At 48.7% G+C, this 23,275-nt stretch overlaps 1 protein-coding gene across 6 annotated transcripts in view; it reads left to right on the plus strand.

The window, feature by feature from the left end:
- LOC140409267 (uncharacterized) overlaps positions 1-23,275 on the plus strand; it is a 64,636-nt gene that overhangs the window by 19,589 nt on the left and 21,772 nt on the right. For 4 of the 6 annotated variants that reach the window (XM_072497626.1, XM_072497623.1, XM_072497622.1 and 1 more), the window contains 2 exons: positions 12,740-12,874; positions 19,397-19,574. In XM_072497626.1, coding sequence (XP_072353727.1) covers positions 12,758-12,874; positions 19,397-19,574 — 295 coding nt within the window. In that variant the 5' untranslated portion in view covers positions 12,740-12,757. Of the gene's footprint in view, positions 1-8,892; positions 9,043-9,560; positions 9,581-12,739; positions 12,875-19,396; positions 19,575-23,275 lie in introns of those variants that run through there. The other 2 variants (XM_072497624.1, XM_072497627.1) reach the window with 2 other exon arrangements.

The raw sequence follows: 23,275 nt of genomic DNA on the forward strand, positions 1-23,275 counted from the left end.
GCGGTGCTTCATAAAAAGAAGACAAAATTTGGAATGCTGCAACCGGCAAGACTGTGGGTCACATATCGAGGGAGGCACCACTACTTTGAGACGGCGGATGAAGCGTGGACTTTTATTGTGGAAGAAAAACTGGAATGAGCGGGTTATTAAAAAGAACGTTTGAACAAAGTGGTGGGGCGAATGTGGGGGGCGAAGAGGGGGGTTAAAAAGGGGGGAAAGAGGAGTTTTATGTACTAATCCTGCGATGTGGTAACTTTTCTCTCTTCCACAGGTGGTGAAGGGGGGAGGAGGGGTGGTGGAGGAGATGGGGTGTTGGCCATTGGGGGCGGGGCCAAGGGAGAAGCGCGGGCTTGGTTCCCGAGCTATGATAATCATGGCGGGAATAGAGAAGCAGGAAGGAGGGGGCGTCGCACGGTGCGAGCCGAGGTCACGGGGGGAAGCCCAGGTCGGCCAGAGTTTGCTGACTTCGGGGAGCAACATGGGGGGAGTAATTACGCTAGCGGGGGATCTAGCGGGGGGGGGGTGGGAGGGGGGAATTACTGGGTTGCTGCTGCTGGGGAGAGGGGGGGAGCTGGTATGGGAGGGGATGGGCGGGGGGGCACCGCCTGGGGGAGATACAGCTGCTTGGGAACCGGGTGAGGAGCTGGAAAAAGGGGATGGCTAATCAACAAGGGGGGGGGGGTGGGGTAGGAAGCCCCCCAACCCGACTGATCACGTGGAACGTGAGAGGGCTGAACGGGCCGATAAAGAGGGCACGGGTACTCGCACACCTTAAGAAACTTAAGGCAGATGTGGTTATGTTACAGGAAACGCACCTGAAACTGATAGACCAGGTTAGGCTACGCAAAGGATGGGTGGGGCAGGTGTTCCATTCGGGGCTAGATGCGAAAAACAGGGGGGTGGCTATATTAGTGGGGAAGCGGGTAATGTTCGAGGCAAAGACTATAGTGGCGGATAACGGGGGCAGATACGTGATGGTGAGTGGCAAACTACAGGGGGAGACGGTGGTTTTGGTAAACGTATATGCCCCGAACTGGGATGATGCCAATTTTATGAGGCGGATGCTAGGACGCATTCCGGACCTAGAGACGGGAAAGCTGATAATGGGGGGAGATTTTAATACGGTGTTGGAACCAGGGCTGGATAGGTCGAAGTCCAGGACTGGAAGGAGGCCGTCAGCAGCCAAGGTACTTAAAGATTTTATGGAGCAGATGGGAGGTGTAGACCCGTGGAGATTTAGCAGACCTAGGAGTAAGGAGTTCTCGTTTTTCTCCTATGTCCATAAAGTCTACTCGCGAATAGACTTTTTTGTGCTGGGAAGGGCGTTGATCCCGAAGGTGAGGGGAACGGAGTATACGGCTATAGCCATTTCGGATCACGCTCCACACTGGGTAGACTTGGAGATAGGGGAGCAAACAGGAGGGCGCCCACCCTGGAGAATGGACATGGGACTAATGGCAGATGAGGGGGTGTGTCTAAGGGTGAGGGGGTGCATTGAAAAGTACTTGGAACTCAATGATAATGGGGAGGTCTAGGTGGGAGTGGTCTGGGAGGCGCTGAAGGCGGTGGTTAGAGGGGAGCTGATATCAATAAGGGCACATAAAGGGAAGCAGGAGAGTAAGGAACGGAAGCGGTTGCTGCAAGAACTTTTGAGGGTGGACAGACAATATGCGGAAGCACCGGAGGAGGGACTGTACAGGGAAAGGCAAAGGCTTCATGTAGAATTTGACTTGCTGACTACGGGCACTGCAGAGGCACAATGGAGGAAGGCACAGGGTGTACAGTACGAATATGGGGAGAGGGCGAGCAGGTTGCTGGCACACCAGTTGAGGAAAAGGGGAGCAGCGAGGGAAATAGGGGGAGTGAGGGATGAGGAAGGAGAGATGGAGCGGGGAGCGGAGAGAGTGAATGGAGTGTTCAAGACATTTTATAAAAAATTATATGAAGCTCAACCCCCGGATGGGAGGGAGAGAATGATGGGCTTTTTGGATCGGCTAGAATTTCCCAAGGTGGAAGAGCAGGAAAGGGTGGGACTGGGAGCACAGATCGAGGTAGAAGAAGTGGTGAAAGGAATTAGGAGCATGCAGGCGGGAAAGGCCCCAGGACCGGATGGATTCCCAGTCGAATTCTATAGAAAATATGTGGACTTGCTCGCCCCGGTATTGACGAGGACCTTTAATGAGGCAAAGGAAAGGGGACAACTGCCCCCGACTATGTCTGAAGCAACGATATCGCTTCTCTTAAAGAAGGAAAAGGATCCGCTACAATGCGGGTCCTATAGACCTATTTCCCTCCTAAATGTAGATGCCAAGATCCTGGCCAAGGTAATGGCAATGAGAATAGAGGAATGTGTCCCGGGGGTGGTCCACGAGGACCAAGCTGGGTTTGTGAAGGGGAGACAGCTGAACACGAATATACGGAGGCTGTTAGGGGTAATGATGATGCCCCCACCAGAGGGGGAAACGGAGATAGTAGTGGCGATGGATGCCGAGAAAGCATTTGATAGAGTGGAGTGGGATTATTTGTGGGTTGTGTTGAGAAGATTTGGTTTTGGAGAGGGGTATGTTAGATGGGTGCAGCTGTTGTATAGGGCCGCGATGGCGAGCGTGGTCACGAATGGACGGGGATCTGCATATTTTCGGCTCCATAGAGGGACAAGGCAGGGATGCCCTCTGTCCCCATTATTGTTTGCACTGGCGATTGAGCCCCTGGCGATAGCGTTGAGGGGTTCCAAGAAGTGGAGGGGAGTACTTAGGGGAGGAGAAGAGCACTGGGTATCTTTGCATGCGGACGATTTGTTACTATATGTGGCAGACCCGGCGGAGGGGATGCCAGAAATAATGCGGATACTTGGGGAGTTTGGGGATTTTTCAGGGTATAAATTGAACATGGGGAAAAGTGAGTTGTTTGTGGTGCATCCAGGGGAGCAGAGTAGAGAAATAAAGGACCTACCGTTGAGGAAGGTAACTTTCGACTTTCGTTACCTGGGGATCCAGATAGCCAAGAATTGGGGCACATTGCATAGGTTAAATTTAACACGGTTGGTGGAACAAATGGAGGAGGATTTCAAGAGATGGGATATGGTATCCCTGTCACTGGCAGGGAGGGTGCAGGCGGTTAAGATGGTGGTCCTCCCGAGATTCCTCTTTGTGTTTCAGTGCCTCCCGGTGGTGATCACAAAGGCTTTTTTTAAAAGGATTGAAAAGAGCATCATGGGCTTTGTGTGGGCCGGGAAGACCCCGAGAGTGAGGAAGGGATTCTTACAGCGTAGCAGGGATAGGGGGGGGCTGGCACTACCGAGCCTAAGTGAGTATTATTGGGCCGCTAATATTTCAATGGTGAGTAAGTGGATGGGAGAGGAGGAGGGAGCGGCGTGGAAGAGATTAGAGAGGGCGTCCTGTAGGGGGACTAGCCTACAGGCTATGGTGACAGCCCCATTGCCGTTCTCACCGAGGAACTACACCACAAGCCCGGTGGTGGTGGCTACACTGAAGATTTGGGGACAGTGGAGACGGCATAGGGGAAAGACTGGAGCCTTGGGGGGGTCCCCGATAAGAAACAACCATAGGTTTGCCCCGGGGGGAATGGATGGGGGATATGGAATGTGGCAAAGAGCAGGAATAACGCAACTGAAAGATCTGTTTGTGGATGGGAAGTTCGCGAGCCTGGGAGCGCTGACCGAGAAATATGGGTTGCCCCAAGGGAATGCATTCAGGTATATGCAACTGAGGGCTTTTGCGAGGCAACAGGTGGCGGAATTCCCGCAGCTCCCGACACAAGAGGTGCAGGACAGAGTGATCTCAAAGACATGGGCGGGGGATGGTAAGGTGTCAGATATATATAGGGAAATGAGGGACGAAGGGGAGACTATGGTAGATGAACTAAAAGGGAAATGGGAAGAAGAGCTGGGGGAGGAGATCGAGGAAGGGCTGTGGGCAGATGCCCTAAGCAGGGTAAACTCGTCGTCCTCGTGTGCCAGGCTAAGCCTGATTCAGTTTAAGGTATTACACAGGGCGCATATGACTGGAGCACGGCTCAGTAAATTTTTTGGGGTGGAGGATAGGTGTGCGAGGTGCTCGAGAAGCCCAGCGAATCATACCCATATGTTTTGGTCATGCCCGGCACTACAGGGGTTTTGGAGGGGGGTGACAAAGGTGCTTTCAAAAGTAGTGGGGGTCCGGGTCGAACCAAGCTGGGGGTTGGCTATATTTGGGGTTGCACAAGAGCCGGGAGTGCAGGAGGCGAGAGAGGCCGATGTTTTGGCCTTTGCGTCCCTAGTAGCCCGGCGCAGGATATTGCTAATGTGGAAAGAATCCAAGCCCCTGGGGGTGGAGACCTGGATAAATGACATGGCAGGGTTTATAAAGCTAGAGCGGATTAAGATCGTTCTAAGGGGGTCGGCTCAAGGGTTCACCAGGCGGTGGCAACCGTTCGTCGAATACCTCGCAGAAAGATAGATGGAATGGAAAAAGAAGGCAGCAGCAGCAGCCCAGGATCGGGGTGGCGGGGGGGGGGGGGGGGGGGGGTGGGGGGGGGGGGGGGGAGAGAAGGAACCAGAAGGACTCTCAGGGTTGTTAATATATACTGTATAATATGTATAGGTCGTTGCTACAGATAATTATATATTGGACTGTTAAATTATATTTTTGGAGAGTGTTATTTGTGATAAGGCAGTTGCCAATTAGGGTTAGTTTTCATTTTTGTTATTTATTATTTATTCATTTTATGTTTATAAAATAAGTCATTGTTATTTGTGTTGTTATAATATTGTGTAAAGGATGCACAATGTACTGTGTTGGTTGACCAAAAATTTTCAATAACATTTTTTTTTTTAAAAAAGAGACCGACAGTGACCACATCTGCAGCAAGTGTTGGCTGCTCGAGGAACTTCGGCTCAGAATTGATGAGCTGGAGACCGAGCTGCACACACTGCGGCACATCAGGGAGGGGGAAAATTACCTGGACGCTTTGTTTCAGGAGGCAGTCACACCCGGTAGAATAAGTACTGTTAATTCGGACAGTGGTCAGGGACAGAGGGGTGTGACTGCAAGGGAGGCAGGTAGGGGGATCCTGAGTTTAGGAGTTGAGGAGCCTCAGCCCTTGACCTTGTCCAACAGGTATGAGGCACTTGCTCCCTGTGTGGATGAGGAAGAGGGCTGTAGGGAGGATGCGTTGACTGACCACTGCACCGTGGTACAGGAAGCTATTCAAGAGGGGGGAGCAAAAAGACAAGTGGTAGTTGTAGGGGATTCTATAATTAGGGGGATTGATGGCATCCTTTGTAAGCCAGATCGAGAGTCCCGCATGGTATGTTGCCTGCCCAGTGCCAGGGTGAGGGACATCTCTGATCGGCTTGAAAGGATTTTGGAGAGGGAGGGGGAGGATCCAGTTGTTGTGGTCCACGTTGGGACTAACAACATAGGTAAGACTAGGAAAGAGGACCTGTTTGGGGATTATCAAACACTAGGGACTAAATTAAAGAACAGGTCCTCCAGGGTTATAATCTCTGGATTACTACCTGAGCCACGTGCCAATTGGCATAGGGTTGAGAAAATTAGGGAAGTTAACACGTGGCTAAGGAGTGATGCGGGAAAGAGGGATTCCATTTCATGGGGCATTGGCATCAGTACTGGGGCAGGAGGGACCTGTACCGTTGGGACGGTCTTCACCTGAACCATTCTGGGACCAGTGTTGTAGCGAATAGGATAAATAGGTTGGTCACAAGGACTTTAAACTAGCAAGTTGGGGGGAAGGGAAGTGTAAAGCTATGGACAGTATAATGGTTAATGGAGATCAAGGCAGCAGGTTACGTGACAGGTTATTATGTAGAGATATGGGTTCAAAGACGAGGAAAATTAGGAGAAAGGGTAAGAGGAAAAATAAATTGCGAAAAGTTACTGATCAAGGTGTTAGGATTCATAACAAAGACATAAAAAACAGCATAAGTGTACTTTACCTGAATGCTCGTAGTATACGAAATAAGGTAAATGAGTTGATGGCGCAAATCATCGTGAATGACTATGATTTAGTGGCCATTACTGAAATATGGTTAAAAGATGGTCACGACTGGGAGTTAAATTTACAAAGGGTATCAGACTATACGAAAGGATAGAATGGACGGTAAGGGCGGTGGTGTAGCTTTGTTGTTTAAGGATGGCATCCGGGCAATAGTAAGGGATGATATTGGTGCTCTGGAGGACAAGGTTGAATTAATTTGGGTGGAAATCAGGAATGGTAAGGCGAAAAGGTCACTGATAGGAGTAGTCTATAGGCCACCAAATAGTAACAGGATGGTAGGGCAGGCAATAAGCAAAGAAATAACGGATGCATGTAGAAATGGTACAGCGGTTATCATGGGAGATTTTAATCTGCATATCGATTGGTTTAACCAGGTTGGTAAAGGCAGCCTTGAGGAGGAGTTTATAGAATGTGCCCGGGATAATTTCCTGGAACAGTATGTAATGGAACCTACAAGGGAACAAGCGGTCCTAGATCTGGTCCTGTATAATGAGGCAGGATTGATTAATGATCTCAGAGTTCGGGATCCTCTTGGAAGGAACGATATGGTGGAATTTAAAATACAGTTGGAGGATGACAAGGTAAAATCAAACACTAGTGTTTTGTGCTTAAACAAAGGCGATTACAATGGGATGAGAGAAGAACTAGCTAAGGTAGACTGGGAGCAAAGACTTCATGGTGAAGCAGTTGAGGAACAGTGGAGAACCTTCCGAGCGATCTTTCACAGTGTTCAGAAAAGGTTCATACCGACAAAAAAGAAAGACGGTAGAAAGGGGAAAAATCGACCGTGGATATCTAAGGAGGTGAGGGAGAGTATCAAATTGAAGGAAAAAACATACAAAGTGGCAAAAATTAGTGGGAAACTAGAGGACTGGGAAGTCTTTAGGGGACAACAGAAAGCTACTAAAAAAGCCATAAAGAAGAGTAAGGTAGACTATGAAAGTAAACTGGCTCAGAACATAAAAGCAGATAGTAAAAGCTTCTACAAATATATAAGACAAAAAAGAGTGGCTAAGGTAAATATTGGTCCTTTGGAAGATGAGAAGGGAGATTTAATAATAGGAGACGGGGAAATGGCTGAGGAGCTGAACAGGTTTTTTGGGTCAGTCTTCACAGTGGAGGACACAAATAACATGCCAGTGACTGATGGAAATAAAGATATGATAGGTGAGGACCTTGAGATGATTGTAATCACTAAGGAGGCAGTATTGGGCAAGCTAATGGGGCTAAAGGTAGACAAGTCTCCTGGCCCTGATGGGATGCATCCCAGAGTGTTAAAAGTGATGGCTAGGGAAATTGTCAACGCACTGGTGATAATTTATCAAAATTCACTAGACTCTGGGGTGGTCTCAGAGGATTGGAAAGTAGCAAACGTGACACCACTGTTTAAAAAAGGAGGTCGGCAGAAAGCGGGTAATTATACGCCGGTAAGCTTAACTTCGGTTGTAGGGAAAATGCTGGAATCTATCATTAAGGAGGAAATAGCGGGGCACCTGGAGGGAAATTGTCCCATTGGGCAGACGCAGCATGGGTTCACAAAGGGTAGGTCGTGTCTGACTAATTTGGTAGAATTTTTTGAGGACGTTACCAGTGCAGTAGATAATGGGGAGCCAATGGATGTGGTATATCTGCATTTCCAGAAAGCTTTTGACAAGGTGCCACACAAAAGGTTGCTGCATAAACTAAAGATGCATGGCATTGAGGGTAAAGTGGTAGCATGGGTAGTGGATTGGTTAACTAACAGAAAGCAGAGAGTGGGGATAAATGGGTGTTTCTCTGGTTGGCAACCTGTAACTAGTGGGGTCCCTCAAAGATTAGTGTTGGGCCCGCAGTTGTTCACAATTTATATATACGATTTGGAGTTGGGGACCAAGTGCAATGTGTCAAAGTTTGCAGACGACACTAAGATGAGTGGTAAAGCAAAAAGTGCAGAGGAAACCGGAAGTCTGCAGAAGGATTTGGATAGGTTAGGTGAATGGGCTAGGGTCTGGCAGATGGAATTCAATGTTGCCAAGTGTGAGGCTCTCCATTTTGGGAGGAATAACAGCAGAATGGATTATTATTTTAACGGTAAGATGTTAAAACATGCTGCTGTGCAGAGGGACCTGGGTGTGCTGGTGCACGAGTCGTAAAAAGTTGGTGTGCAGGTGCAACAGGTGATTAAGAAGGCTAATCGAGTTTTGTCTTTCGTTGCTAGAGGGATGAAGTTCAAGACTAGGGAGGTTATGCTGCAATTGTATAGGGTGTTGGTGAGGACGCATCTGGAGTATTGTGTTCAGTTTTGGTCTCCTTACCTGAGAAAGGACATATTGGCACTGGAGGGAGTGCAGAGGAGATTCACTAGGTTGATCCCAGAGTTGAGGGGATTAGATTATGACGAGAGGTTGAGTAGACTGGGACTGTACTCATTGGAGTTTAGAAGGATGCGGGGGGATCTTCTTGAGACATCTAAAATTATGAAGGGAATAGATAGGATAGATGCGGGCAGGTTGTTTCCACTGGTCGGGGAAAGCAGAACTAGGGGGCATAGCCGCAAAATAAGGGGAGGTAGATTTAGGATGGAGTGTAGGAGGAACTTCTTCACCCAAAGGGTTGTGAATCTCTGGAATTCCTTGCCCAGTGAAGCAGTTGAGGCTCCTTCTTTAAACGTTTTTGAGAAAAAGGTAGATGCCTTTCTAAAGAATAAAGGGATTCGGGGATATGGTGTACGGGCCGGAGAGTGGAGCTGAGTCCACAAAGATCAGCCATGATCTCATTAAATGGCGGAGCAGGATCGAGGGGCCAGATGGCCTACTCCTGTTCCTAGTTCTTATGTTCTTATGTGTACCGCTCTCTGTCTCTTAATTTCAGGCCGCAGCATCATCCTGCACTCATGAGTTGGGATGTCATATCTGCTGGGCTGAAGATCCTCAAATCCGAAGAACGAATCCGCGTCTGCGTTGGATTCGGTACGGGGGCCGCCAATGTGAAACACGTCTAGTTGCGGTTCAGATTTGGTACTGGGGTAGCCTCCCAAGGTGAAAGGTTTGTCCGAGTCGTAGTCTTCTACTTTACCGATGGCCGTTTTCGTGATTGCGCATGCGCGGCGTCTTGCGCATGCGCAAACGGACCTTCCCGCTCTGTGCGCTTCTCGCGCAACTGCGCAAGTACAGTCCCTGTAGAAAGATGGTCGCCGACCAAAATTGTTCTCAGCTCCGGGATTTCGGTCTCGAGGTGAGTACTGGCGCTTCTCTTACCTTTTCTTGCTGGTTGGAGTGTGTTTTCCTCCCAGTATTTGCCGAATTTGTCCAGGACTGCCTGGAAGTCGCTCCTGTTTTGTCCCTTGGCGAACTTGAATTTTTAAAAGATTTCTTCTGCTCTGGCACCGGCGATGGTGAGGAGAAGCTCTGTTTTTTCAGGATCGGCCAGGTCTTCTAGTTTGGCTGCTACCAGGAAGATTTCAAACATTTGCCGGAATGCCCGCCAGTTTTCGCGGAGATCTCCGTGGCACTGGAGCAGCTGCGGAACCCAGATCTCGAACATCTTGCCTGGGTATTGTTGCTGGTTGTCACTGTACGCTGAGGTATGGCTATATGGATTGAAGCAGTTCACTCCTGGTATCATGATTTTTTATGTTGTAGGTGTAACATAAGCGGCTCCTTTGTGGTGCACTTGACAAAGGAAGGTTCAGACGTGGAGCTAACTCAACACGTTTATTAAACTATTTACACTTCTGTTACTCTGGTTCGACACTACTGCTAATCCTACTATAGCTACCCAGACTGACTAACCAGTTGCTGCAATCCACGTGGTGGTTGTAATGAATCAACCCTGTGTCTGTACTCACTGACTGTCTCCACTGGAAAGAGGCAGATTATGTGTGTGGTGTCCTTTATATATGGGTTGGTGTAATGCCCCCCTGTGGTCGTGTCACCTCCGTGTGTATCATGAATGTCCATTGGTCGTGTCCTATCTACCTGATTATTTGGTTGAGTGTGTGTGTGTGATGTCACTGTGCTCCCTCTAGTGTCTAGCTAGCCTGCATGCATTTACATTGATGCACATCACCACAGGCTCTGACTCTGGTCAGGTGCAATCTGTCCAGTGTGTACAGGTTCCATCTCCCACAAAAATAATTACATTTGTTAGGATCTACTGCCCTTCCTCCAGCACTATCTCTTCAGCTACACATTGATCTGTTTTATCCCCCTATTTCTACGCTCACTTGCACATGGTACCGACAGTAATCCAGAGATTACCAATTTTGAAGTCCTCAAAATAGGTTTCCTACCTATTTCTCTGAATACTGATTGCAGGACCACATTTCCCTCTTTCTAACTATGCTGTTTGTATTGATGTGGTCCACGACCACTGACTGTTCATATTCCCCCAACTCCCATCTCCAGCAACAAAGGATGCTCTATAGCCGCTCAGTGACATCCTTGGCCCTGGCACCGGGGAAGCAACATGCGGCACGGTAGCACAGTGCCCCAGGTTCGATTCCTGGCTTGGGTCACTGTCTGTGCGGAGTCTACACGTTCTCCCCATGTCTGTGTGGGTTTCCTCCGAGTGCTCCGGTTTCCTCCCACAAAGACGTGCTGTTAGGTGAATTGGACATTCTGAATTCTCCTTCTGTTTACCCAAACAGGTGCCGGAATGTGGCGACTAGGGACTTTTCACAGTAACTTCATTGCAGTGTTAATGTAAGCCTACTTGTGACAATAAAGATTATTATTATGTTTGCTGGTAAAGAATTCAAAGTTTTATTTTCATTTGCAAATTTATTCAGAGATGGCTTTGGTCAAAAATGAATGGACATAGATGTGAGGGAAGGATGAAGCAAGAGCAGAATGTCTGAATTTGATTTTTGAAGTTTAAAAAATAAATTCTGTCCCTGTGCTGCCATTTTCAGTTGGAATAGCCTTTCATTATGTGGTATGGAATTATCTTATGTTGTTATTACTGGCTGTAGATGGGATCACACTTGCACTTCCAGAAAGGTCAGCTAATTTCACCGGGTGTTTTTTTACCTCAGCATAACTTAATAATAATAATCGCTTATTGTCACAAGTAGGCTTCAATGAAGTTACTGTGAAAAGCCCCTAGTCGCCATATTCCAGCAGCTGTTCGGGTGGCCGGTACGGGAATTGAACCCGCGCTGCTGCCTTGTTCTGCATTACAAGCCAGATATTTAGCCCACTGTACTAAACCTGGAGGGAATCATGCCTCTCTGCTAATTGGGGAATCTAGGTCAAGGCGGTATTAGAACCAGACTTTTGCGCAGTAAATGCAAAGTGGGTTACGAGTTTGGAACTCTCTCTTCCACAAATGGCAAATAATGCTCGATCGGTTGTTAGTTTTAAAACCAAGATTGTTCTTTTGTTCGCCAAACGTGTCAAGGGATATCGGGCAAAGGTGGATACATAGAATTAGATCATAGGTGTCAGCCATAATCTTATTGAATGGTAGAACAAGATTTGAAGAGCTAAATGGAGTACTCCTGTTCCTATCTTCCGACAAAAGCGGGCAAGACTTGCTCCCAACAACACTGTACGACCAAATGATGCACGATCTGGGGTCAACTGACAGGATGGAAGTTGCTTTGGAGTCTGTGCGATCGACATTCGCCAGTATTGCCAGCGATACCTCTGTCGAGGATGATTCTTTCTTGTGGATAGCGGTGGCAGTGAGATGACAGTGTTAGCTCTGGGTTTGTCGATGGTTTATGTGCCGTATCGTCGCCGTGCAGGTTTCCCACAGTGTGAACATCAGTTGTTGGCCTGTGGACGTGCTGGTGGATGATTGGCTCGAGCAGCTACCCTCTCTGTGTCCCTCGTCATTCTATCCAAGTGGCTCCTCCTGTTCTTTGGAAGGTTTTGACACCATTTTTAATTATGAATTGTCACTTGTGTCGTGATAACATGGGCATCTCTGCATGTTAATACAGGCAGACCTTCACAGAGGCTTTGAGATTGTCTTTGAAACTTTTCCTTTAGCCCTGGTGTGAGTGTGATGTAGCTCTGAGCAGAGCACCCGTTTCAGCTGTCTTGAGTCAGGCATTCTGATGACATGCCGTCCATCTGAGTTGAGATTAATTAGGCCCCTGGACATCGCTGAGCTTTCGAGAATTCTGACGTTTGTTCTTTTTTTCCTTTCATTTGATTTGCAAGCTATTTTAAGACAGCATTGTTGTTCACGGGCCTTGGTATAGTATCTATAAGTTGCCTAAGCTTCAGCACAGTATCGAAGTGTCGTGTAAAACATGCTGATAGACTTTAGCCGGAATTCTCTGGCCGTTGGGATTCTTTGTTTGCGCCGGCAGTACACCCCCCCCCCCCCCCCCCCCCCGCCCCCCAGCCCGTTGAGTTTTTATTTTAGAGTACCCAATTTTTTTTTTTCCAATTAAGGGGCAATTTAGCGTGGCCAATCCACCTACTCTGCACATCTTTGGGTTGTGGGGGTGAAACCCACGCAGACACGGGGAGAATGTGCAAACTCCACACGGACAGTGACCCAGGGCCGGGATTCGAATCCGGGTCCTCAGTGCCACAGTCCCAGTGCTATCCACTGCGCCACATGCCGCCCTCAGCCCGTTGAGTTTAACGTTCAGTCTAATACCATCATGATTCTCAAAAACCTAAGTGTAAAAATAACAACTTTTCGTTGTTGAGGCCTATCTGTCCAGCCTTTGTAGACGAGTAAGAATGAAGGATAACCTTTTAAAATGTAACTTTTTTTTAAGGCTTAGAAACAAATCACGATGTCGTATGCGAGTGAAGAGCTATACAAGTTTCTATGCAGTAAAATGCCAGAATACTTCATAATAAAAACAGTGGAATTGTTACCACATCTTCCTTGTCTTACTCAAATGGACCAGGTAATTGCATTTCTCTTGCTCCAGAATATTAATCGCATTCATAATGGCAACTAAGATGTCATCAATTCTGGTAGTTTTCATTTATTTGCGCCAGCTATATTTCTATTCATTTCATTGTTGGAAGTTACGTATTGTATATATTTCTAAAAACATGTTAGCTGTGTTTGTAGCAATTATCTCAGCTCCAGGACACCACTGCAGGAGTTCCTCAGGGAAAGGCCTCGGCCTCAGCCATCTTCAGCTGCTTCATTTATCACCTTCTTTCCCTCATAAGGCCAGAAGTGGGGATGTTCGCTGATAACTGCACAATATCTGCGACGCCTCATATAATGAAGCAGTCCATGTCCAAATTCAGCAAGACCTGGACAATATCCAGGCTTCGGCTGACAAATGGCAAGTGCCAGGCAATGACCATCTCCAACAACAGAGGATCTAACCATCACCCTGTGACATTCAATGACATTATCATCGTTGCATCCCCCACAGTCAACATCCTGGAGGTCACCATTGATCGGAAATGGAACTGGGCTAGCCACATTAATACTGTGGCTACCAGGGCAAGTCAAAGGCTAGGAATCCAATGACGAGTAACTCACCTGCTGACACCCCAAAGCATGCCCACCATCTATAAGGCAGAAGTCAGAAGAGTAATGGAATTAAAAAATATATATATATTAAGAGTACCCAATTTTTTTTTCCAATTAAGGGGTAATTTAGCCTGGCCAATCTACCTACCCTGTACATCTTTGAGTTTATGGGGGTGAGACCCACACAGACACAGGGAGAATGTGCAGACTCCACACTTACAGTGACCTGGGGCCGGATCGAACCCTCAGCGCCATGAGGCAACAGTGCTAACCACGGAGTGAAATGGAATACTCTCCACTAGCCTGGATTAGTGCAGCTCCAACAACACTAAATAAGCTCGACACCATCCAGGACAAAGCAGCCGGCTTGATTGCTCTTCCTTCCAAAAGCATTCACCCCCTCCACCACAAGATGCATTGCAGGAACTCACCAAAGTTCATTAGGCAGTACTTTCCAAACCCACGACCACTACCATCTAGAAGGACAGATACCGGGGAATTCCACGATTTGGAGGTTTCCCTCCAAATCATTCACTATCCTGACTTCACTGTCGCTGGGTCAAAATCCTGGAGCTTCTGCCCGAACAGCACAATAGTTCGACCTACACCACATGGACTGCAGTGGTTCAAGAACATAGAACATAAAACATTACAGCGCAGTACAGGCCCTTCGGCCCTCGATGTTGTGCCGACCTGTGAAACCACTCTAAAGCCCATCGACACTATTCCCTTATTGTCCATATGTCTATCCAATGACCATTTGAATGCCCTTAGTGTTGACGAGTCCACTACTGTTGCAGGCAGGGCATTCCATGCCCTTACTACTCTCTGTGTAAAGAACCTACCTCTGACATCTGTCTTATATCTATCTCCCCTCAATTTAAAGGTATGTCCCTCGTGCTAAACATCACCATCCGAGGAAGAAGGCTCTCACTGTCCACCCTATCCAATCCTTTGATCATCTTGTATGCCTCAATTAAGTCACCTCTTAACCTTCTTTTCTCTAACGAAAACAGCCTCTAGTCCCTCAACCTTTCCTCATAAGATCTTCCCTCCATACCAGGCAACATTCTGGTAAATCTCCTCCGCACCCTTTCCAATGCTTCCACATCCTTCCTATAATGCGGCGACCAGAATTGCACGCAATACTCCAAATGCGGCCGCACCAGAGTTTTGTACAGCTGCAACATGACCTCATGGCTCCGAAACTCAGTCCCTCTACCAATAAAAGTTAACACACCGTACGCCTTCTTAACAACCCTCTCAACCTGGGTGGCAACTTTCAGGGATCTATGTACATGGACACCGAGATCTCTCTGCTCATCCACACTGCCAAGAATCTTACTATTAGTCCAGTACTCTGTCTTCCTGTTATTCCTTCCAAAATGAATCACCTCACACTTTTCTGCATCAAACTCCATTTGCCACCTCTCAGCCCAGCGCTGCAGCTTATCTGTGTCCCTCTGTAACTTGTAACATCCTCCCGCACTGTCCACAACTCCACCGACTGTCATCTGCAAAAGGAAGCTCACCTCTGCCTTCTGAAGAGTAATTAGGGATAAGCAGTGATACCCATATTCTAACAAATGAATTAAAACAAAAGCTGTTATGCCTGTGGAACTGAAGTTCAGAGAATTATTTTGATGTTCTAATCATGAGGAGTGATTTACAAACATCAGGGATAGAATTTAAATCCCACACCACACCATCACCATCCCTGGGAGGGGGCTAGGAAGCAGGATGACTGTATAATTGTGTGAGAAGGCCGAGTGGAGAGTCTGGCTCCTGATTCAACACTCTGTGCAAAAAGGAGGACCCAACCAACAGCAAGGAGTTGCCCCACTGGGAGCACCCCCACTGCCACCACCTTAAACAACACACACCCACTTCACCGAATTTACTGGCCCCAGTAAGCCTGTCCCAATCCCTCCTCTTTGGTACTTCAACACTGGCTGTAGTTCCCTCCCTCCAAGGCCTCCCACCTGATTGGCCAGCAGGATTTTTGCCTTCAAAGGCCAGGAATGTCAATGGCAGGCAGTAAACGTCTGACAGGCTTTTAGTTATCATGGCGGGTTTGCCACTGGCTTTCTGGCTGGTGGGCGGAATCACTGCTGTGGCCCTTAAATTCAACCCCATTTGTTAACAGGATGTGATTGGGATGCAGAAAATATTTAGGGACTTAATGATATGGCTTTAGAACATAAGGAGCAGGAGTAGGCCATCTGGCCCTTCGAGCCTGCTCCACCATTCAATAAGATAATGGCTGATCTTTTTGTGGACTCAGCTCCACTTACCCACCCCCTCTCCATAACCCTTAATTTCTTGACTGTTCAAAAATCTATCTATCTTTGCCTGAAAAACATTCAATGAAGTAGCCTCAACTGTTTCACTGGGCTGGGAGTTCCACAGATTCACAACCCTTTGGGTGAAGAAGTTCCTCCTCAACTCAGTCCTAAATCTGCTCCCCCTTATTTTGAGGCTATGCCCTTGAGTTCTAATTTCAGCCGCCAGTGGAAACAATCTCCCTGCTTCTATCTTATCCATTCCCTTGATAATTTTATATGATTCTGTAGATCCCCCCTCGTTCTTCTACATTCCAATGAATATAGTCCCAGTCTACTCAACCTCCCCTCATAAGCTAATCCTCTCAACTCCGGAATCAACCTAGTGAATCTCCTCTGTACACCCCCCCAGTGCCAGTACATCCTTTCTCAAGTAAGGAGACCAAAACTGTACACAGTACTCCAGGTGTGGCCTCGCCAGCACCCTATACAGCTGCAACATAACCTCCCTGTTTTTAAACTCCATCCCTCTAGCAACGAAGGACAAAATGCTATTTGCCTTTTTAATGACTTGCTGCACCTGAAACCAACTTTTTGCGACTCATGCACAAGGACACCCAGGTCCTTCTGCACAGCAACATGCAACAATTTTTTACCATTTAAATAATAATCCATTTTGCTGTTATTTCTACCAAAATGGATGACCTCATATTTACCTACATTGTATTCCATCTGTTAGACCCTTGCCCACTCACTTAAACTGTGTATATCCTTCTGCAGACTTTCAGTGTCCTTTGCATACTTGGCTCTACCACTCATCTTAATGTCATCTGCGAACTTTGACACATTACGCTTACCCAACTCCAGATCATCTATGTAAATTGTAAACAATTACGGTCCTAAAACTGATCCCTGAGGCACACCATTAGCCACTGATAGCCAACCAGAAAAACACCCATTTATCCCCACTCTTTGTTTTCTGTCAGTTTACCAATCCTCTATCCGTGCTAATACATTACCCATGCACCCTTATCTTTTGCAGCAGCCTATTGGCACCTTGTCAGATACCTCCTGAAAATCCAGATACACCACATTCACTGGTTCCCCGTTGTCCACCGCGTTGGTAATGTCCTCAAAGAATTCCACTAAATTAGTCAAACATGGTGTGCCTTTCATGAACCCATGCTGTGTCTGCCCAATGGGACAATTTCTATCCAGATTTCTCGCTATTTCTTCCTTAATGATAAATCCAAGCACTTTCCCCACAAAAGTTAAGCTGACTGGCCTATAGTTATGCGCCTTTTATCTACCTTCTTTTTTAAACAGTGGCGTCACATTTGCTGTTTTCCAATCTGCTGGGACAGCCCCAGAGTTCAGCGAAGTTTGGTAAATTACCACAAGCATATTTGCTATTTCCCCGCCATCTCTTTTAGTACCTTTGGATGCATTCCATCAGGGCCAGGAGACATGTCTATCTTTAGCCCCATCAGCTTCCCCAAAACCTACTCCTTAGTGATAATGACCTAGGTCCTCATCTGACATAGGCTCCTTGCCAAGAATTATTGGCATGTATTTATGTCTTCCACTGTGAAGACTAACACAAAATACCTGTTCAATGCCTCGGCCATTTCCTCATTTCCCATTATTAAATCTCCTTTCTCATCCTCTAAAGGACCAATGTTTACCGTAGCTACTCTTTTTCATTTTATATATTTAGAGAACCTTTTGCTATCTGTTTTTATATTCTGAGCGAGTTTACTCTCATAATCTATCTTACTTTTATTTATAGCTTTTTTTCGTGGCTTTATGTTGTCACAGATGTCATAGAATTTACAGTGCAGAAGGAGGCCATTCGGCCCATCGAGTCTGCACTGGCTCTTGGAAAGAGCACCCCACCCAAGGTCAACACCTCCACCCTATCCCCATAACCCAGCAACCCCACCCAACACTAAGGGCAATTTTGGACACTAAGGGCAATTTATCATGGCCAATCCACCTAACCTGCACATCTTTGGACTGTGGGAGGAAACTGGAGTACCCGGAGGAAACCCACGCACACACGGGGAGGATGTGCAGGCTCCGCACAGACAGTGACTCAAGCCGGAATCGAACCTGGGACCCTGGAGCTGTGAAGCAATTGTGCTATCCACAATGCTACTGTGCTGCCAAGTTGATTTATAAAGGTTTCCCAATCCTCTAGTTTCCCACTAATTTTTGCCACTTTGTATGCATTTTCTTTCAATTTTATACCTTCCTTTATTTCCTTCAATATCTATGGCTGATTATCCCTTTTCCTACCTTCCTTCCTTTTCACTGGTATATACTTTTTCTAAGCACTGTGAAAAATCGCTTTGAAAGTCCTCCACCGTACCTCAATTGTCCCACCACAAAATATTTGTTCCCAATCTACCCTCCCCAACTCCTCCTTCATCCCATTGTAATCTCCTTTGTTTAAGCGCAAGACATTGGTATTGGATTTTTTTCTTCTCATCCTTCATCTGTATTTTAAATTCAGCCATACCATGATCGCTCCTTCTGAGAGGATCCCTAACTATGAGATCATTAATTATTCCTGTCTCATTACACAGGACAGATCTAGGATAGCTTGCTCCCTCGTAGGTTCCATTACATACTGTTCGAGGAAACTACCGCGGATACTTTCTATGAAATCCTCCTTCAGGCTGCCCTGACCGATCTGGTTTGACCAATCGACAGGTAGATTAAAATCCCCCATGATCATTGCTGTGCCATTCTACATGCATCAGTTATTTCTTTGTTTATTGCCCGACCCACCGTGGTGTTATTATTTGGTGGCCTATAGACTGCGTCTTTCAGTGACCTTATCTCCTTACTATTTTTGATTTCCACACAAATGGATTCAACTTTTTTCTCCATGGAACCTATATCATCTCACACTGCTGCCCTGATGTCACCATTTGACGTGGGCGGCACAGTGGTTAGCACTACTGTCTCACGGCGCAGAGGACCTGGAGTTAATCCAGGCCCCGGGTCACTGTCCGTGTGGATTTGCACATTATCTCCATGTCTGCTTGGGTCTCACCCCCACAACTCTAAAGATGTGCAGGGTAGGTAGATTGTCCAGGCTAAATTTCCCCTTAATTGGGAAAAAAAATTGGGAACTCTAAATTTATATTAAAAATGATATGATTCGACTTATGAACTGGCAGCATGAATAAGATATTATGTGGACTTCCCATGTTCTTCTGAGACTGTCCCTGGCATAAGCTCTTCCCCCAAGTCACTTGGCACTTTCAAATTCCCAATAGCCAAACCTTTAGTCCCCACCCCCATTTACCACAACTTTTCTGGAGCTCATGATCCGCTCAGTGGGATCCTCATTTGAGGAGGTGTTATTGAGTTGTATAACTCATAAATCACTGAATAGAAAATTCTTTTTTTTTTTAAATAAAAAGATCAGATGGAAAGAATTGTTTAGGAAAATACAAAATAGCTGAGAATGGAAAGACCTGCCAAAGACCAACTCAAACAGAGAAGGTGAGGAAATCAATGAAATTCGATTGAAAATGTAGACGTTTTTTTCTACAGGTGGAACGGAACGTAAACAATTACTTTCAAAATTATTTTCCTGAAACACGTACTTCAGACAAAATCTCTCCCTTTCACCCCTTTAGGAAAAAATAAGAGCAACAGAGAGAAATGATGGTAATGAGGCAGCAATACCTATTTTATTCGATTCTATGAGAAGACGGAACAATTGGGAAACTCAGATAATAAATGCCTTAAGGAAGAAAGAGTACCATCATCTTGCAGATGACTTGGAGCATAAATTTGAATCTCTTGCGCCTCGAAGTAAGTATCATGGCGGTGATTCATATGTTTAAACATTAAGGTAAAGACAGATAGATTTCTGAACAGTAAAGGGATTCAGGGTTATGGTGAGCGGGCGGGTAAGTGGAACCGAGTCCACAAAAAGATCAGCCATGATCTCATTGAATGGTGGAGCAGGCTCGAGGGGCCAGGTGGCCTACTCCTGCTCCTAGTTATTATCTTCTTATATTAATTATAATTGTATTCTTCACGTCTTAGTTTGCGAAAATGTTCACATAAGTCTGCATTTTAAGGTGCCTCATTCAGAGCCATTACACTTTAGTGTTGAGCATGTAGAGCTGGTAGACACAATGAGCATCAAGATTTTCACTTTAACATCTTTTCACACCGGGGTAAACGGAAAGTTCACAACACATTTGCTGCTATTTACACTTTGCGGGACTCTCTGTTAACCGTCAGTCTCTCCTGTTCCCCGTGACTCTCTCCTGCTCCCTGTGTCTCCTGCTCCCTGTGCCTCTCTCCTGCTCCCTGTGCCTCTCTCCTGCTCTCTGTGCCTCTCGCCTGCTCCCGTGACTCTCTGCTGTTCCCTGTGACTCTCTCCTGCTCCCTGTGTCTCCTGCTCCCCGTCACTCTCTCCTGTTCCCTGTGACTCTCTCCTGCTCCCTGTGACTCTCTCCTGTTCCCCGTGACTCTCTCCTGCTCCCCGTCACTCTCTCCTGCTCCCCGTCACTCTCTCCTGCTCCCCGTGATTCTCTCCTGCTCCCCTTGATTCTCTCCTGCTCCCCGTGACTCTCTCCTTCTCCCTGTGACTCTCTCCTTCTCCCTGTGACTCTCTCCTGCTCCCCGTGACTCTCTCCTGCTCCCCGTGACTCTCTCCTGCTCCCCGTGACTCTCTCCTGCTCCCCGTGACTCTCTCCTGCTCCCTGTGTCTCCTGCTCCCTGTGCCTCTCTCCTGCTCCCTGTGCCTCTCTCCTGCTCCCTGTGCCTCTCGCCTGCTCCCGTGACTCTCTGCTGTTCCCTGTGACTCTCTCCTGCTCCCTGTGTCTCCTGCTCCCCGTCACTCTCTCCTGTTCCCTGTGACTCTCTCCTGCTCCCTGTGACTCTCTCCTGTTCCCCGTGACTCTCTCCTGCTCCCCGTCACTCTCTCCTGCTCCCCGTCACTCTCTCCTGCTCCCCGTGATTCTCTCCTGCTCCCCTTGATTCTCTCCTGCTCCCTGTGACTCTCTCCTGCTCCCCGTGACGCTCTCCTTCTCCCTGTGACTCTCTCCTTCTCCCTGTGACTCTCTCCTGCTCCCCGTGACTCTCTCCTGCTCCCCGTGACTCTCTCCTGCTCCCCGTGACTCTCTCCTGCTCCCTGTGACTCTCTCCTGCTCCCTGTGACTCTCTCCTTCTCCCAGTGACTCTCTCCTGCTCCCCTTTACTCTCTCCTGCTCCCGTCACTCTCTCCTGCTCCCAGTGACTCTCTCCTGCTCCCCGTTACTCTCTCCTGCTCCCTGTGACTCTCTCCTGCTCCCTGTGACTCTCTCCTGCTTACCGTGACTCTCTCCTGCTCCCCGTCACTCTCCCCTGCTCCCTGTGACTCTCTCTTGCTCCCCGTGACTCTCTCCTGCTCCCCGTCACTCTCTCCTGCTCCCTGTGACTCTCGCCTGCTCCCCGTTACTCTCTCCTGCTTCCCGTCACTCTCCCCTGCTCCCAGTAACTCTCTCCTGCTCCCCGTGACTCTCTCATGCTCCCCGTGACTCTCTCCTGCTCCATGTAACTCTCTCCTGCTCCCTGTGACTCTCTCCTGCTCCCCTTTACTCTCTCCTGCTCCCGTCACTCTCTCCTGCTCCCAGTGACTCTCTCCTGCTCCCCGTTACTCTCTCCTGCTCCCTGTGACTCTCTCCTGCTCCCTGTGACTCTCTCCTGCTCCCCGTCACTCTCCCCTGCTCCCTGTGACTCTCTCATGCTCCCTGTGACTCTCTCCTGCTCCCCGTCACTCTCTCCTGCTCCCTGTGACTCTCTCCTGCTCCCTGTGCCTCTCACCTGCTCCCCGTGACTCTCTCCTGTTCCCTGTGACTCTCTCCTGCTCCTTGTGACTGTCTCCTGCTCCCTGTGACTCTCTCCTTCTCCCCGTGACTTTCTCTTGCTCCCTGTGACTCTCTCCTGCTCCCCGTGACTCTCTCCTGCTCCCCATGACTCTCTCCTGCTCCCCGTGACACGATCCTGCTCCCTGTGACTCTCTCCTGCTCCCTGTGCCTCTCTCCTGCTCCCCGTCACTCTCTCCTGCTCCCTGCGACTCTCTCCTGCTCCCCGTGACTCTCTCCTGCTCCCCGTCACTCTCTCCTGCTCCCTGCGACTCTCTCCTGCTCCCCGTGACTCTCTCCTGCTCCCCGTCACTCTCTCCTGCTCCCCGTGACTCTCGCCTGGTCCCTGTGCCTCTCTCCTCCTTGTGACTCTCTCCTGCTCCCTGTGCCTCTCTCCTGCTCCCTGTGCCTCTCTCCTGTTCCCTGTGCCTCTCTCTTGTTCCCTGTGACTCTCTCCTGCTCCCTGTGCCTCTCTCCTGCTCCCTGGGCCTTTCTCCTGCTCCATGTGATTCTCTCCTGCTCTCTGTGCCTCTCTCCTGCTCCCTGTGCCTCTCTCCTGCTCCCTGTGCCTCTCTCCTGCTCCCTGGGCCTCTCTCCTGCTCCCCGTAACTATCTCCTGCTCCCTGTGCCTCTCTCCTGCTCCCTGTGCCTCTCTCCTGCTCCCTGTGCCTCTCGCCTGCTCCCCGTGACTCTCTCCTGTTTTCTGTGACTCTCTCCTGCTCCCTGTGTCTCCTGCTCCCCGTCACTCTCTCCTGCTCCCTGTGCCTCTCTCCTGCTCCCTGTGCCTCTCGCCTGCTCCCCGTGACTCTCTGCTGTTCCCTGTGACTCTCTCCTGCTCCCTGTGTCTCCTGCTCCCCGTCACTCTCTCCTGTTCCCTGTGACTCTCTCCTGCTCCCTGTCACTCTCTCCTGTTCCCCGTGACTCTCTCCTGCTCCCCGTCACTCTCTCCTACTCCCCGTCACTCTCTCCTGCTCCCCGTGATTCTCTCCTGCTCCCCGTGATTCTCTCCTGCTCCCTGTGACTCTCTCCTGCTCCCCGTGACTCTCTCCTTCTCCCTATGACTCTCTCCTTCTCCCTGTGACTCTCTCCTGCTCCCCGTGACTCTCTCCTGCTCCCCGTGACTCTCTCCTGCTCCCCGTGACTCTCTCCTGCTCCCTGTGACTCTCTCCTTCTCCCAGTGACTCTCTCCTGCTCCCCTTTACTCTCTCCTGCTCCCGTCACTCTCTCCTGCTCCCAGTGACTCTCTCCTGCTCCCCGTTACTCTCTCCTGCTCCCTGTGACTCTCTCCTGCTCCCTGTGACTCTCTCCTGCTCCCCGTGACTCTCTCCTGCTCCCCGTCACTCTCCCCTGCTCCCTGTGACTCTCTCTTGCTCCCCGTGCCTCTCTCCTGCTCACCGTCACTCTCTTCTGCTCCCTGTGACTCTCGCCTGCTCCCCGTGACTCTCTCCTGCTCCCCGTCACTCTCCCCTGCTCCCTGTGACTCTCTCCTGCTCCCCGTCACTCTCTCATTCTCCCCCTAAACTCTCTCCTGCTCCCTGTCACTCTCTCCTGCTCCCTGTGACTCTATCCTGCTCCCTGTGCCTCTCGCCTGCTCCCCGTGACTCTCTCTTGCTCCCCGTGACTCTCTCCTGCTCCCCGTGACTCTCTCCTGCTCCC

This window comes from Scyliorhinus torazame, chromosome 3, assembly GCF_047496885.1.
Source record: "Scyliorhinus torazame isolate Kashiwa2021f chromosome 3, sScyTor2.1, whole genome shotgun sequence".
Taxonomy (NCBI): domain Eukaryota; kingdom Metazoa; phylum Chordata; class Chondrichthyes; order Carcharhiniformes; family Scyliorhinidae; genus Scyliorhinus; species Scyliorhinus torazame.